Source organism: Rousettus aegyptiacus, unplaced genomic scaffold, assembly GCF_014176215.1.
Source record: "Rousettus aegyptiacus isolate mRouAeg1 unplaced genomic scaffold, mRouAeg1.p scaffold_m13_p_3, whole genome shotgun sequence".
Taxonomy (NCBI): Eukaryota; Metazoa; Chordata; class Mammalia; order Chiroptera; family Pteropodidae; genus Rousettus; species Rousettus aegyptiacus.
This window is the reverse complement of record NW_023416306.1, coordinates 29,767,470-29,784,312: the sequence shown is the minus strand read 5'-3', so window position 1 is coordinate 29,784,312 and position 16,843 is coordinate 29,767,470. Positions and strand designations below refer to the sequence as shown.

At 39.4% G+C, this 16,843-nt stretch overlaps 1 protein-coding gene, 1 non-coding gene and 1 pseudogene across 6 annotated transcripts in view; all 3 read left to right on the top strand.

The window, feature by feature from the left end:
- The first annotated feature begins 5,586 nt into the window (after positions 1-5,586).
- The window catches only part of CLTA (clathrin light chain A), a 34,636-nt gene continuing 23,379 nt past the window's right edge, over positions 5,587-16,843 (top strand). For all 5 annotated transcript variants that reach the window (XR_004956211.1, XM_036238471.1, XM_016130416.2 and 2 more), the window contains exons 1-3: positions 5,587-5,932; positions 13,101-13,138; positions 15,141-15,258. Coding sequence is in view for 4 of the 5 variants with exons in the window: in XM_036238471.1 (XP_036094364.1) it covers positions 5,716-5,932; positions 13,101-13,138; positions 15,141-15,258 (373 nt within the window). In the remaining variant the exon portion in view is untranslated. The remainder of the gene's footprint in view (positions 5,933-13,100; positions 13,139-15,140; positions 15,259-16,843) is intronic.
- LOC118600707 lies at positions 10,018-10,136 on the top strand (annotated as a pseudogene).
- TRNAV-UAC lies at positions 10,729-10,802 on the top strand. The gene has a single exon. It is a non-coding gene; the product is annotated as a tRNA-Val (tRNA).

The window sequence follows — 16,843 nt, the reverse complement described above, 5'->3', positions numbered from 1 at the left end:
ACTTTATGATGTGTTCCTTGCTTTTAGCATCTAAGTAAGCATTTTTTTTCAATAGACATTTCTAATATATAAATTAGTTTGGCCTGTTTTTGAACTTAACATAAAAGAATTGAACTGTATTAATTGTGTCTGGCTTCTTTCACTCAAAATTGTTTTGTAATTTATCCATGTTGTTATATGTAGGTATAGTTCTTTCCATTCCAATTCTGTATAATATTCTGTCATGTGAATACATCATTTTATTTAGCCAGTGTCCCATTGATGGACATCCGGATTGTTTCCAATTTGACAATTACAATAATACTATTCTTGTGAATGTATCTTGGTGTACATATAGTTAAGTTTATCTAGGGCACATATCTATGAATGAAATTGCTGTCTTAATTGCTAAATGATGCCAAACTGTTCTGCAAAGTGATTGTGCCAGTTTATACTGCCACCAGTAGTACATGAGAGGTCATGTTGCTCTATATGCTTGCCAATACTTGGTATTGTCAGACTCTTTTTATAGCCAATCAAATATGAAGTACTATCTCACTGTGGTTTTAATTGCATTCTCTTGATTGACAATTAGGTTAAGCACTTTTTCATGTTTGTTGGAATTTGAATTTCCTCTTTTGTGAAATCTTTGCTTCCTTTTTCTATTTGGTTGACTATCTTATTGACTTGTTGGAATTCTTCATATATCCTGGATATGAGCTCTTTATCAGTTACACATGTAGTAAAGGTCTTCTCCTACTCTGGCAAGCCTTTTCACTTGTAATGGTGTCTTTTAATATTAATTAATTTGTCTTTTCCTTTTTGGTTACTGCTCTTTGATACTTGAATAAATTGTTCTCCCCTGAGGTTACAAATATCCCATATGAGTATATAATTGTCCCAGTACCAATTTTCCCACTTCTCTGTAGTGCCACCTTTGTCATAAATCACATGTCCATACATGGGTGGATGTGTTTATGAGCTCTCTTATTCCATTGTATTTTTCTAGGAGTTTCCCTAGTTTGTTTAAATTTTCAAAGTCATACCATACAATTATTTGTACATCCTCTTATGATCTTTATAATGTCTTTAGAATTTTCAGTGATCTCGTTTTTATTCCTGATGTTAAATTTTTAAAAAACTTTCAGTCTTACATGGGTGTAAGTCTTTACAACTCTGAATAGGTGATAGTTTCTTAGATATTTTCCAAAAACATACATTAACCATTATCAAAATGAAAAACTTTTGTTCCTCAAAAGATACTATCAAAATGAAAGACACAAATTGAGAAAATATTTGAAAAGTACATATCCGACAAGGAACTTGTACTGGAATATATAAAGAATTCTTACAACTCAATGACAATTAAAAAATGGTCAAATGATCTGAATAGACTTTTCTTCAAAGAAAAGACACACGTGGCCAAAAATACATCAAAAGATGTTAAATATTATTAGCTGTAAGTGCAAATGCACATCAAAATTACAAATGAGGACCATCGAGTTAAGACCTTCAAGATTTCTGACCTTCAGAAACTGTGAAGAAATAAATATTTGTTAAGGTGTGATGTTCTAAGATAATTTATTACACAGCAATAAATAATACAAGCCTATCTATCTTTTTTAAGACAGAAATTTCTAATAAAATTTTGCTTTTAATATTTAACACTTATAAAATTTTCTGGAATATTTTATTGCTTGTACTAGTAATGATTATAATGATATTAATCCACAACATAATTTTAACTTTCAGAGCCTTATGATCATGGGATATTTTTAAAGTTAATTACATTTATATTATATATTTTTGTTACAAAGAAGTATGATAAGTTGATCAATAAAAGTCAAGCACAAAGTTCTAATAGAATAGAATTTAGAGGCAATTGTTAATATGTTGTTATATGTTATGGAGCAAAAGTGAGAATCTCAAATTTCTTAACATTAATGAAAAGTTTTATTATGTATTTTTTTAATGGAAGGTATCAAATCACTACGGTGTTTGGAAAACATTTAAAATAGCAATGCAACAATTTTATTTGAAAGGATCAATATTTACAATATATTAGAAATTACATCCTTTGCACCTTATATTATAAAAAAATTTAGATGTTAACTTTAAAATCCACAAAAATTCTTTTAGGGAGGTGATTTTTATCTTGCTTGGAGTTCATGGTGATTCTCAAATTTCTAGCTTAATTTATTTAATCACTTTTGGGAAATTCTTAGCTATTTTCTAACATTGCTCCTTTCTCTCCTCTCATGGCTAAATTTCATGTTTATAAAACCTATTCCTCATTTTTTAATGCTCTTTTCTGTGTTTTTCATCCTTTAGATTATTTCGGCCTGGATATTTCTCTGTTGTCTTCTAGTTCACTAATTCTCTTTTCAGCTATGTCTAATCCACTATTAAAATTTATTATCCATTGAATTCTTAACATTGGCTACCGTAAATTTTTTTCTCAAATTTCCAAACCGCTGAAATTCTCATTTTCTTTTAATTCCTTGAACTCATTAATCATAGCTATTCTAAATTCTAGGTCTGATGATGCCATTATCTGAATCCCCTTTGATTTCTATTATATGTCTGCTTCTGAAAATGTTTCTGAGTATGTTTTGTCTTTACACGCTTATTTCAGATGAGAGAATTTACTTTTGTTTTGGGCAGGCAGTTCTAGGCTAAGAGCAGTAGAAAGCCTGAATCACTTTAACTCAATCAAGAATTTATATGATTTGATGATGGGCTTTAGTCTATTTTCACCTTTATTTCTAGTGTGCATTCCTTTACGGTTGCAACAAAAAGCCTGGTACATTTATTAGGGCCTCTCCTTCTTAGTAGGCCCTCAACTATTTTCTTCTCCTCTGCTTTATTGAATGCTCTACTCAGCTTATCAGCCTCTACTTTTAGAATAATCTCCTCAAGAGGAAAATTGTTACTTCGAATGTTAGGCTAACTTTTCTTGGCTTCCCTCATCTCCTAGAAATTGGGCCCACAATTCCCCACTGCTTGGGTCATCCTCTATGTTTAGAGATTTTAAAACTTTTTTGCCCGGCTCTTCTAGTTGTTTCCAGCAGAAGAGTTGGCCCTAAACAACTTTGCCCACCATTGCTGGAATTAGAACCTCCTCTCTCCTGAACTTCAGACTTAGATTTCCAAGATCCTGTTGAATGTCTCCTGAATAGCCCATGTGTCTTTCCTATCTGTCCTCTCACCTTTCAGAACCCTCTCCTATGCTTACACTGCCTGAGCTGCCAGAAGATTCTTCCAGAACAAGGTTCTCACCAAGTCGTTGCCTGTTTAAAGCCCTTAAAAGGTTCCTCACAGCTTCTGCAATTAAGGAATAGTCCTCACCTGGGCACTCAAGTGCTCCATAACTTGACTTCAACACATTTACTTCAGCTATGTATGAATTTTCTCCTGATTTTTCTATCATCTAGCTAAATCACTTCCCAGAGCACAGCCACACTCTCTGCCTCTCTTCTCTATCCCATCTCTCTCACAGTACTTATCCTCTGAGCTCCAGCTCTAATGCTATTCCATTCATTCCATCAATAAATATTTATTGAGCATATGCTATGTACTAGGCATAATGCCAGACTCTGAAACACAAAACTGATCAAGGCAGATGTAGTCCATCCTCTTATCTAGAGGTCTAGTGGGAGAGACAGAAACTAAAAAAGGACTTATCTTCTAGGACTTCTCAACCAAATATGACTAGCCTCCCTTCCATTTCTCTGAAAACTTCCACGGGTCCTTATCACTAATAAGACTCCTCTGCATGGACTACATTCGCGGTCCCATCACGTCTCCAGATTTACTCTCAGTCATCTCTTCCCCTTCTCCTTCTATAGGCACGATAAATTATTCCTCCTCTTAAGCCCTCTGGCTCAGCCAAATTAATTTACAGGCATACCTTGTTTTATTGTGCTTCGCTTTATTGCTTTTCACAGATGTTGCTTTTTTCCCAAATGGAAGGCAAAACCCTCCACCAGCAAGATCACGACTTGCTTTATTGCAGTGGTCTGTCACTGAATCCACAGTACCTCCAAGGTATGTTGTACTCACTGTCCCCTAAACATGCCAAGCTCTGAACTTTTAAAGGCACAACAGTAATATTAGGCTGCCATTATTGACTCTTCCAAACCTTATACATATTCCAAAACAGCTTCAAGCCACCTCCTCTATGAAGTCATCCCTCAGCTGATTTCCCCAATTTTGCAAGTATAAATGTTGACTTTGCATGATATGTGATGCCTCCTCTATCAAGTGTCTCTCTGGTCAGCTTCCCCAGAATCATGCACTTTCCAGGGTGATAAGGCTGTCGGTCCCTCAGTTACTTACTGCTGTAAACAATCAAAATTATCTTCTTCAGACTCTCAGTCATCTCTTCCCCTTCTCCTTCTATAGGAACGATAAATTGTTTCAAGAAGATAAATGACAAATAATTCCATATGTTATTGCCAATTTATTTTAGGAGAGTATTAAATGAAAGAATGGACAACCGAGTCAGTTGCAGGCCTTAAAAATTAAAAATTTTTAAAAGTTTTTCAAAATTTTCCTGTTTCATACTGAAAATGACTTTAAATACAAGCCTTAAGCAAATATTACCTTTTTTACCGTTACAGATACATGCACAGTTCTAAAAATCACCTTTGTTTCTAGCTGTCTGCCTCTGGTTGGCTTGTTTTTGATTATTTCATTTTTAGTGTGGTGGTGGTAAAGGGAGTGTTGGCCATTGCATGAGCCCACTCTTCAAAGTGAGTATGATTAACGTGATTATTCTATTATCATTTCTATGGTGTAGACAAAATTAACTAGCCATGTTATTAACATGCCCCTAATTTAAAATACTGAAGGAACTTTAAAGTTCCTGCTGTCCCTAGCTGGAAAATGTGTGTATACATATGGGGGTGCTACTTAGGTTTTCTCTTGACTACTGACTCCCTGTTACTGATTCCTCAATTTCCTTATGAACTACGTAATCCTTACAGAATTTCCAGTTCTAGAAACTTCTAGCTCTGAAAAGATGTACTCGCTGCCAAAGGGCTTTGTCATAAGAGATATTCGCCTTTTCTCCCTATGGGGTAGAAAAATCAGTGGATTTAAATCACATTTAAGTCGAGCTGGAGTTAGTGAGTTAACAAACACAAATTTTTTAATAAAGCCAGTACATCGCTGTGAAAAGATTTAGTCTTCCCAACAGTCCTGGAAGCAAGCCAGTGCAGGATTCTCGTTTCCATTTTACAAATGAGGAAACAGGTTCAGAAAGGCTAAGGAGCTTGCCTCTCCTGTAATTGACTAATCATCACATCCTTAACTTCACCTCACCACTTGCGTCCCCTCAAAGGTGGCGGTCCGCATCTGTGCAATCCCAAACGTCCGGCGGGAAAGGCAGTTTTAAGTCAAGCGCCAATCAAGCCTCCCTTAGATCCACGGGGCTCACGGTTCTCACCCGCGGCGCTGCCGAAGTCACGAGTTTTCCTCGGGGGCCCGCCCCTCCTCCTGCTGATTGGGTAGTTCGCGAATGGTTGCTGTCCTCTGATTGGTTATTACCGTTTTGGCTCTCCAACACCGTCTAGGCCAACCGGATATAGGGGCAGGGTTTCCGCTTCCGTCTTCTCCCTCCTCCCGCTTGTCCTCGGAGCGAAGTCGCCACCACAGCAGCTGCTGCCGGGCGCGGTGTCCGTGTCGGTTGGTTTGTCTCTTAACGTCGGTGTGTGTACCGTTGAACTGTCCGTCATGGCTGAGCTAGACCCGTTCGGCGCCCCCGCCGGCGCTCCGGGCGGCCCCGCTCTGGGGAACGGGGTGGCCGGCGCGGGCGAAGAAGACCCGGCCGCGGCCTTCTTAGCGCAGCAGGAGAGCGAGATTGCGGGCATCGAGAACGACGAGGCCTTCGCCATCCTGGACGGCGGCGCCCCTGGGCCCCAGCCGCACGGCGAGCCACCCGGGGGTCCGGGTGAGAATGCGGGCGCGTTTGGGGCGGGAGGACTTATATGGAAATTCGCCCCGAAATGGGTCTGAGAAGTCTGTGTAACTCTTGTTCTTTGCGAAATCGAGAGGTTGAGGAGTGCAGAGAGGAAACGAGACCCGACCCACTCATGCGGAAACCTAGGCTCTGGACGCCTACTCCGTTCTAAGAGTATGAGCGCTCCTGGGCGCGGGCATAGCGAGAAACCAAAGAACATAGGGTGACAGGCTGAAGAGCCCGAAGAAGCCCGTTCAGTTCCGGAACTTTTCATTGAGCACTTTCTGTGCCGTGAGCTTGGCCTCTGAAGCACAGCTGCATTGGCGTAATTTGGCTAGACTTAACAGGCAGGCAGGTCTGGGCTCAGCACAGGACCAGTTATTAGGAAAGGAGGGCAGGGAAAAAAAAAATAGTATCGTTTTTGTGACATGCAAACAAAAATGGCAGTGCAGTGATGCTTTTGTCACTTAAGGTGTACAGAATGTTGGGTTATGGGGAAGGAAGGAGGAGTGAATAGGGAGCTCAAGAAAGATGGTCAAGCCCTGGAGAAAAACTCCGGCCAAAGAGGGATAAGAGTTTTGCTATTTGTCGTATTACGGCTTGGACTCCTGGAACTCTACTTCTTCTAGTAACAGCTTTGGTAGGCAGTGTTGCCTAAGCAGATTATCCTGGACTAGTCTTCCAAGAGGTGAATAAAGTATCTGGTGTGGCCTTTTTTCAGCCAAATTAAAATATATATATATATATATATATATATATATATATATATATATATATATATTAGAATGCCAGTTTGGATGCATTATCTATGTATGATGTTTAGGATTGTGGTGGTGGGAGGAAAGGATGAGATCTTTTCAGTAGTGTAAGGAAGTAGGAAATTAGAGGAAATGAGAAATGGCTTTTCCTTCACTTAAAGTTCAAATTAAAGAGAATAGGGAACTGGTGGGGCAGATACTACCCTAAAGTCAAACCTTAAGGGGCTAGGTAAATAACATAAATGGGAGAATCATGTTGAGGATGAGATAATGTGTATTTTAGACTGAGGCTTTGGTGTGCTAGAGTAGTGCTCTTCATAAAAGCATTCAGACTTAGAAATCTCAAATTACTATGCCAGCCAAGCAGAACCTTTGGTGGTAGGAGATGAGGAGACTGCTAGTTTGCAGCCTCTGAGTTTTTACACTGTACAGTGCTGCCTCCTGAGCAAATCAGTCTCGTAAGAACTTATATGAGAACGTGTAATATACCTGAAAATGCAATTTATAGCAAGCAGGTTGGACTGAACTGGGCTGTGGCTGGGAGATGAAGTTGGCTTTGAGTGATAAGGGTTTTTTGTTATTCTTGAGTGGTCTTTAACATTTGCCTAAGAATCATAAAATGTACTGTTTAGATTCATGGTTTACCTCTCATTTAATAGAAGAGAAAACCGAGCCCTACAGAGAAATTTCTTGCTTAAGAAGGGCAAGTTAATAGTTGAGCCCTGTTTTTCCCCTACCCTTCAACTGTACCATATTCTGTTGCAGTTTCAGCAGGGAATAGTGAAATAAGATATTTTTCTGGAAGGCAGTTGTGGCTGACCTGGCTAAGACAGAGTTGGGAGAATCAGGACCCATAGTTAGAAGACTGTCCTGATTTAAGGACAGCGTTACTCTGGCTCACCACTGTATCCCCAGTGCCTAGCAGGGTGTCTGGCGCATAGACACAAAGGAATGGACAAAAATGTCAGGTCCAGGGGTCCTTATGGAAGCAGCAGATCTTGGTGATTAGCAGTTTGCAGAGGTAATAGGGAGAGAACAGGGTTGGGCACATTGGTCTCTTGTGCATCGAGCTTTCAGCAAAGGGAAGGAAGGGATGATTGCTGACTTAGTTCCTAGGAAGGACTTTTCTTAGTGAACTAAGCATTTAGTGATTTAAAGCCAGATCTCTTGACAGTGTGGTTGGGGTTGGTAATAGCACACTGGTCAGAAAAAAGTGCAGTGGTCAGCACTTCCTTTGGGAGTTAGAGAATCAGTTGGACACTTTTTCTGTCTTTCTCTCCTCCCTTTCTCAGGATTCTGTGCTGTCCTAGTATGAGTGTGAGTTTAGCTTTGTGATCTCAAGCAATGATGGTGCCACTGCCTTGCCTCAGTTTTTTCCTCTGTAAAAGGTGCAAATACACACCACATAGGGTCGCTAGGATTACATTAGAGAACACCTGTAGAGTGCTTACACACAGTACCTAACTATTATTTTTTCTTGGGAATAGAGAGAGGAGTGTGTTACAGGGCCTATGAGCTTTGGGGAGGGGGTGTTTTGAGGGAATATTTTAGGAGGGAGCTCTATATCTGATGTGTTATACAAAGATCTATAGGCAGGAGGCTCTATCAGATTGAGAGAGGAACATATCTAAATTCCCCTTCAGCCTTGGAGAAAAGGCCTGTGGAAGATAGGGGCCGGCAAAAACCAGAGGGGTACATCCTGAGCCCTGGGTGACTCTCAATTTTTAGGAGAGGTGGAGAAGAGACTTAAGTTTAGAGGTGGGAGAGAACCAGCGGGGTGAAGTGGCTTAGGGGATATTGAAGAAGAAGTGATCAGGAAATAAGGAGCCTAATTCTAGAGCTGTTTTCAAAAGCCTTCAATCATGAGGACTGAGGAGGAAGGAGAGAGTAAGAGGCAATTAAGGAGCTACTGAGAGTATGGGAATGAGACTGTCTGGTATGTTTCTGACAAGTCCTTTCTTGGAGAAGGAGGAAGAGAGGCACATGAATTAAAGCTTGCTTTCTGGAGCAGGAGAGTAATTTTCTTGGTAGCAGTGGTAGAGAGTAGTTCAGGGAAATCTCATGCTTGGTATTTAGTAGTACTGCCCATTTACTCTATGCCAGGTTCTGTCCGTACTTTCAAGTCCATGCAGTAAGTCTGCAGGCTACGTGGTCATTCTATTTCAGATGGGAACTGTTCATAGAATTAAGCGGTGATCATAAGGTAGCAAGCTAATACAGGCCTCACTGGAATTCAGACTCGGATCTGTTTGACTTTCAGTAGTTGGGGAACATGGGAGGTTGAAAGGTAGGTTTGGGACAAAGAGTCTTTCATCTCTGGAAACGTATTCTGACCCTGGTTTCTGTCTGGAGTTCCTGAGATGCCTTAAGACAGTTTCCTTCTGGAATATCATGTTGCTTAGCTTAGTCGTCCTAATAAATCAAGGCACCTTAGATGTCTTTTCTGCATGTTTCTGTAGCAACAGATGATCCTTTGACTTGGGCCAGTTGAATATCACTACAGTGGTACAGTAACTAAAAGTTCAGGTATTTGCCAGTGGGTCTGGATGAGTCTTCAGACCTAAAGGAGAGGTAACATGTGACTTAGAAGGAGGTATGGGATGAGAATTGCTTCTTTTGTGATGGAGTGGTGATTAAAGTCTCCTATTGGCAATGGCCCTGGGCTGGAATATGTGAAGTGAATAGTTGGTGTGTTAGTTGTAATATATTAACCAGGATGTTGGCCTGGTCATACTAGCTATTGTAAGCTCTAGGATTTAAAATCATCTCTTTTCTAACTTACACAGAAATTAATTCCAGGTGGATTAAAAAGAGGCTTTTTTTTTTTTTAAAGGACCAAAAGAAAAGTGAATCTCAGTAGGAAAGGCCTTCAGCATAAAAGCGGATACAGAAATCATAAAGGAAAAATTGATAGTGTTTATGTATGAGTTAAGTTGTTCTAGGTGTTAAATATCAAACCATATAAAAAGTCAAAGGGGGAAAACATTTGCAATGTGAGAAGAAAATAATAGTACTTAGAGAAGTGAAAGTAGCAGAAAATGGGCAAAACTGAGAATTGGGCAAAACTGAGAATTCAGTATAGAAAATTGAATGTGAGGTATGTGATTACCTCACAGAAAATTAGATTGGCACAACAAAGCCACCATAAGTTATTTTTTCTACTGTCAAGTTAGCAAAAATTTAAAAACAAAATTGTATCTTTAGTGTCAAAGGTTGGAGAAATGGGACACTCATGTTCTGATGGCCGTAATGTAAATGGTAGACCAAAAGGGGACAAACTGTCTGTGTTTCGAAGCCTTTAAAATATATGTCCTGTGAATCTACAGCCATGCCACCCTGAACAAGCCCAATCCTGTCTGATCTTCGAAGCTAAGCAGGGTCGGGCCTCGTTAGTCCTTGAATGGGAGACCACCTAGGAAGACTAGGTGCTATAGGTGTAAAAAAATAATAAGGGATTGTAAGATGACAAGGTTCTTGCAGTGCAACCTATGAGGTTAACCAAGGGTTGCCTCACCTAAACAAACAAACAAACAAACAAACAAACATATGTCCTGTGACCTAGCAGTTTTACAATAAGGAGTTTATTACTGAGGAGCAGTTGAATATGCCCACCCCAATATTTTTAGTTTTTTGGTAAATTTTGTATTTCCAAAACTTCATAGAATACTTGAAAAATTATATGTGTAGGTAGCACACAGCGTGAAGTAATGAAAAGCCAGTGACAAAAACTATGAGGAACTCACTTTTGTACTATTATTAAGCATAGAAGTATAACAGGGAAATTAAGAAAAGTATGAGTTGTGTTGAAATAATCAAGATACATAGCCATAGTCGAAACCTAGATCAAAGCTGAGGTGGGTTGGGAAATACTTAGATCTTACAGTTTGTGTTCATGTATCAAGTTATCAGATGATCTTTCCTGTGACTGCCTGGCTTAGGTATTGCGCCACTTTTTAAAGGCTGATTATCTCATAATAACACATTTAACATTTTTCTTACATATCTTAAGCATAAAAAATTTAAGTGGGTGGCTCCATAGTGTAATGGTTAGCACATCTGCTTTACAAGCAGAAGGTCCTGGGTTCGTGCCCCAGGTGGAGCCACGGACCATACCCCAGGTGCGCCAGGCCCCCCAGGTGCATGCCACGAAAGAGACATCTTGCCTTCAGTGATCCAGTTCTTAAGGGGAAATGGCAACATCCATAGGTCAGGGATGGAAGGGGGGTGGGGCGGATTAAAAAGGGGAGAAAAATTTAAGAGAAAATATTAGTAATCTGCCCCCTTAAGATCACCTTATTCACCCCTGGGTTCCCTGCTGATGCATACAGGTTTGTTGTGAGGATTAAAACTTAATGTATATAAAGTGTTTAATACTGTGCCTGGCACAGTGAAAGAGATAAATAGTAGTTGTCTTCATACTAATAAAATTGAGGGTTTAATAATATAGAGGAATGGGTTACTAAAAAGTATATGTTGTAGGGGACCAGTTTTGCTAAAGTTTTATGTATACACATTAGGTAAACACATTAGGATAGAAACCAGTAGGCTGAATGGTGAAATTACATGGCATTTCCTTCTGTCTCCATTTTTCTTTTATAAAAACAAAACATTTTGGTATCAAGGAAACATGTTGAGGGAATGATCTATAAAATTTTTCAGTACTCCTCAAGCCAAGAGAAGAGTATTTGGCAGAAGCAAGAGACCAAAGAATAGATAAAATGTTAGAGTTGATTTGGAAAATGGAAAGTTCAAATTGGATTTACAGGCATACTTTGGAGATATTGTGGATTTGGTTTCAGATCAGCACAATAAAGCGAGTATTAGCAATAAAGCAAGTTGTAATCTTTTTGCTGGTTGAGGGTCTTGCCTTCAATTTATAAAAAATGCAACATTTGTGAGGCACAATAAAGCAACATGCAATAAAATGAAGTATGCCTGTAATTAGGAACCAGGATCAGACTAGTTATTTGAATTCTTTGTCTGTTAGAAGGAAAGGATGAGGCTTAGTACACCCTGCCCCAGGCCTCTGGAAAGCTGTGCTGTGTCCAAATATTGCCCTCTGAGGGCCTCCTGTGGGTGGCGCTCTCTTAAATGCTTGGCATTCCTTTTACTTCTTGAGTTCTTCTATCGTTTAGATTTATTTATTTTCTCATCTTCCCTCTCCCACAGCATGCTGTAAGATGTCATTGCTCTTTGAAAACATTTGGGCAAAATAATGGAAGTCTTACATAGTAGGTAGTAAATGTTGATCAACCAACAGAGAAAGAATGCAGATTATGTAGGTAGAAGCTAAATTTTTATGGTTCTTATATTGAGGGTTTTTGAGGGAAGGCAGGGCAGCCACTCCAGAGGGATGGTGTGCAGTCCTGTATAAACTGCCTCTTAGTGATGACTGTTGGGACAAGGTGGGGGTTAGAAACATGTTCATTGGCCCAGTCAGGTAATTGAATTAGACACCGAATGGGTTTTTAAAGAGAGTGGAGCTAGTGAGGACTGACAAATTGACTGGGGCATGTTCCACGGAAAGGTGGCCTTCATTTCAGACAGTGATTGTCAGCTGAAGAATGCAGACCCAGTTATTGGCAGATCTTCAGTCTGCCTGCCTTCCCCACCCCAAGCCTGGAAATCCTGATTTTGTGAAATTTCCTAATTTGGTACTTTGTATTGTAAGTATGTTCAGCCTGTTGACCACCATTTTGTACCATATAGATTGATATTCTGTAGTCTTAGGCATTTTTCATATTTCTGAGATGGATTTTCTCAGTTATGAATAATAGTGTCAGAAAACTGGACTATACACCTCACTTTTAGGTTTTTTTTTTTTTTTAACTTGCATCCTCGAAAATACTGATTTAATTTGGTATGTCCAAATCTTGCTGTTCTAGACAAATTCCAGGTGGACTGTAGGAATTAGCAAGAAGTCTGAACTGTAGACTCTTAGGTACTGAGCCTACTCCAGCCACAGGATGGACAGTCCTGACATGCGGGATAGCACCTTGGTTTGAAATGAAGCTTCGCATCTCTGTTCACTGTGAATGATTCCGGCCATACTACTCCTTTGCCTTCTCCAGAACTTTCATAGAGAAACATTGTTGTTCTGTGAGACCCTTCTGCCCTGATTCCATGTGTTATCTCTCTAGGCCAGAAAACAGAATCTCAGAAGCATTTGGGCTTGGGAGCTTGGGACAGATTTGACCACATTTTGGTGAAGTCATTTGTATACAAGCATATATTGGTTTCTTCAAACAGAGAGCTGTTCATTGTTCTATCTAGTACTTAGCACAGGGATAATTTTGAGTAGCTTTTAGTAACTATGGCATGCAGTACTATATTATACTCTCAAATCCTTTGGCTCAGTTTTTGACCAGCCCTAGTTGACAGTGCAATCTTATGTCTTGCAGATGCTGCTGATGGAGTGATGAATGGCGAATACTACCAGGTACATTATGTTGAATGATAGTGGTCGAGAGTCTTCCTTTCCTGTGATTTGAATTGACCTAGAAAGGACTCCACTCCCTTAACTTTCCTGGATGTATTAGTAGCTGGTATGTTACCTGCCAAAGTAAAAGGATTTGAAGGGAAATGACACCAATAGTGCATTCTTTTAAATGTTACTGACCGGGTCCTAGTGTTACCAGCTTTATTCTCAAGAAATGACCCTTCATGATGATGATAATGACGTTAGCAAATTTAAACACTTGCTGCCATGCACAGTGTCAAGCACTGTTCATACTTAGTCTTATTTAATTCTCACAACAACATATGGGACCTGTATTGTATGTGGTGGGGCCAGCATTTGAACCCTGTAGATTGTTTGGGGGTGGGGGGGGGCTGGTATTTGTTATTGTTCTGTATCACTAAGCTTTTGGTTGCCACCCCAACTTGCATTGGCCTAAACAGAGGATTTGCTAGTTTATATAATTGAAAGAGTCTTGAGGTAAGTTAGGTGTTCTCGGACCAGGACCTCTAGGACTCCAGCTCCGCCTTCTGAGTGTGCAGTTTCATGCTCAGGCTTTTTTTCATGGTGGGGAAATGGCTGCAAGCACTACCAGGCCTCGTGTGTGTGTCACATTATCTAGATCAAGACAAAGGTTCCTCTTCTCCCAACCACCCAGAAAAAGTCCTATATTTCCCTCTAGACCAATGAGTAATCACTGCAGCCGGGGGGGAATAACAGGATGCCTGGCTTATCCTGGTTTTTTGTCTGTCGCTCAATCAGTTAACTGGCAAGAAGAATGAGATTAGTTTAATTGATTTAAACCAGAGGTGAACTGACTTTCTGTAAAGGGCTGGATAGTAAACATTAAGCTTTGTGGGTCATAGGTCTCTGTCAAACTACTCTGTTGCTATAACGTGAAAGCATCCCTAGACATTATGTAAAGGAATGGGCATAGCTCCATTCTAGTAAAATTTAATTATGAAAACAGGTGCTGTCCTGGCCTGTAGTTTCTGGCCCCTGGTTTCAAGCTTGGCCTTTAGAGTGACTTTAGAGTGAGACAGCATAGGGTTCAGATCCCGGCTTTATCCCTTATTAGCTGTGAGTTTGGACATGTTATTTTTCTGTGCCTCAACTGTGAAATGGGAATAAAAACTTGCTTTGCAAGGTATTTGGGAGAGAAAGCTTTTTATGTGCCTGACACATAGAAAGTAGTAATAAGTTAGTTACTAATACTTTTTGTTGTTGTTATTTGTAATATGGTTAGGTTAAACTGGTAACATTCAGTGGGATTAGTTATTAATCCTTTTCACATTTGTTTATAGTCTGATTAGGTTAAACTGATGACATTCATTAGTTCAACAGGTGAAATAATTCTATAAAGACTAATTTCTATTTGTCTTGATCAATTTGTTTATTTCCAAATTTAATCCACTATAAAGAAGAATCTACCCCCTCTTCCCACACACACACTTGTGACCCATAATTGCCTTTTCATTCTTTTTCTTGGTGCGACTGTAGTAACTACATTTTCTTTTGGACTCTTTCCTAGGATTCACTATATTTTGATTAGGTGGTATTAAATGACCTTTTCCTGCATTGCATAATAGCATTTAGGTCTTAGAGTCTAGGCCTTGCTCTACGGTGTACTTACCTTTGTTATTTTTAAAATATCACATAATCTGTTTGTCAGTTGAGGATACCAAAACTGGTAACACATTCCTAGTAAGTCCTATTACCTCTTCAACTCTCCTATCTCCCACTTATGCCCCATTTTTTAATAGGATATCAACTACTCTGCTTTCTCATGGACTAAAGTTTAAGTGTAGTAATGTTGAAAGCTACCTATCAGCATGTAAGGTTTATTACTGTTTTTAAGGTAATCCTTTAACATTTTGCGACAACTAGTAGTGCTGTACATAACCAGAGGTTTTAACCTGGATGAAGTGCATTTTCTGGAAGGAGTTTTTGGTACTGATGGAGTATAATTGTGTTTTGTGTTAAGGAGAGTAATGGTCCAACAGACAGTTACGCAGCTATTTCACAAGTGGATCGATTGCAATCAGAGCCTGAAAGTATCCGTAAATGGAGAGAAGAGCAGATGGAACGCTTGGCAGCCCTTGGTAAGGAATCCCTTTCTGTCTTTGGGTTTCTGTTTTCAGTGGAATAGTTGACCTTGATTCTACTTTTACCTCTTTTAAAGTTGAATTAGCCATAATGTCCTTGTCTTTAAGAAGATACCTTTCTCAGTCTAGTCTTTGAGAAAATATCTTTCTCAGCGTTAAGTTATAAGGCAACCCATGTGGAGATGCTTAATTACAGGTCACTGTGTAAGGATTAGGGCAACCCAGAAAGCCACCGAGTGCATCCTCTGCTTTCAGGAAGAGCAGAGTGGTGCTGTGGAAAGGAGCCATGGACTTGGAGTGAAAGACTGAGTTCAAGGCCCAGCCTTAATTTTTACCACCTGTGAGCACTTGGTTGCCCAAACCTTGCAGAGTCTATTTCTCCATCTGTGGAGTAAAATCAGTGTTACCAACCCCAAGGGTAATCTGAGGTGGTATTTATGACAATGCTTTGTAAACTCGAAGGTGTTATATTCATGCGAGAAACTTTACAGTCCATTTGTTATTTGAAGGCTGACTTTAAGGTAATGCTTAGAGGAAAATGTGAGGTATTGTAGGAAACAAGCACAATTTGGTTGTCTTACCCTAATATCCTTGGAAGGTAAGTTTTTATATTTTTTATGGCTGAGAAAAGTGAAAAGCATAGGTAGAATAACTTTTTGAATCATACAGCTAAGAAGTAGTAGAGTCAGAATTTCTGCTGTGCTTCAGAATCCATACCCATCCCTTCAGCCACATTGCATTTAGTGTATACCATCTTGTTGGGCATGCTAAGCCCAGGGTCACTTCCAGCTAGCTTGGCTTTTGGTGAAGAGTTGTGTATGTGGAGTGTCAGCTGTTGGTCAAGATCAGGAGAGACTTGGTATCTGTACGTTTGTGTTGGAGAGGTATGGCAGAGTGTGGGCATGTTATCCACAGGATATTCTTGTATCACCTTTTTATTAAAATTTCAAACAGAATAGTAGAATTAAATGAACATGTGTAGTCCTTAGAATCAGTAATTAACATTTCACCTTACTGGATTGTCTTTATATAAATGAGGCATGTATGTGTGCATGTAATTTTTATACATACACACATATACATACATATGTGTGTATTGTGAATGTAAACTCATAATTTTTTTCTGATCCACTTTTAAGATACAGACATTAGAGACTTCATGCCTAAATATTTTATTGTACATCTAGAAATATGAAATCATTTTATGTAACCATAATGTCAGCATTATTATTCCATCTTGAGAACCACTGAACTAGCAAAAGCATGACTCTTATTTTTCAGATAGGGTACCTGACACCTAGAAATAAGACTCAGATAACACAGCCAATTAGTGTAAAATCTGTTGTCTCTCCAACCCAGTTTATGTGGCTTTCGCAACACAGAGCACACTTAATGTTTGAACCTTTATAGCACTATCCGGTAGTTACTTTTTTGATGATGGAAATATTCTGTATCTGTGCTGTTCAGTATGGTAACCACTAGCCACATGTAGCTATTAAGCACTTGAAATGTGGCTAGTGTGACTGAGAAACTGAATTTTAAATTTTATTTTAATAAATTTAAATAGCCGTGTGTGGCTAGT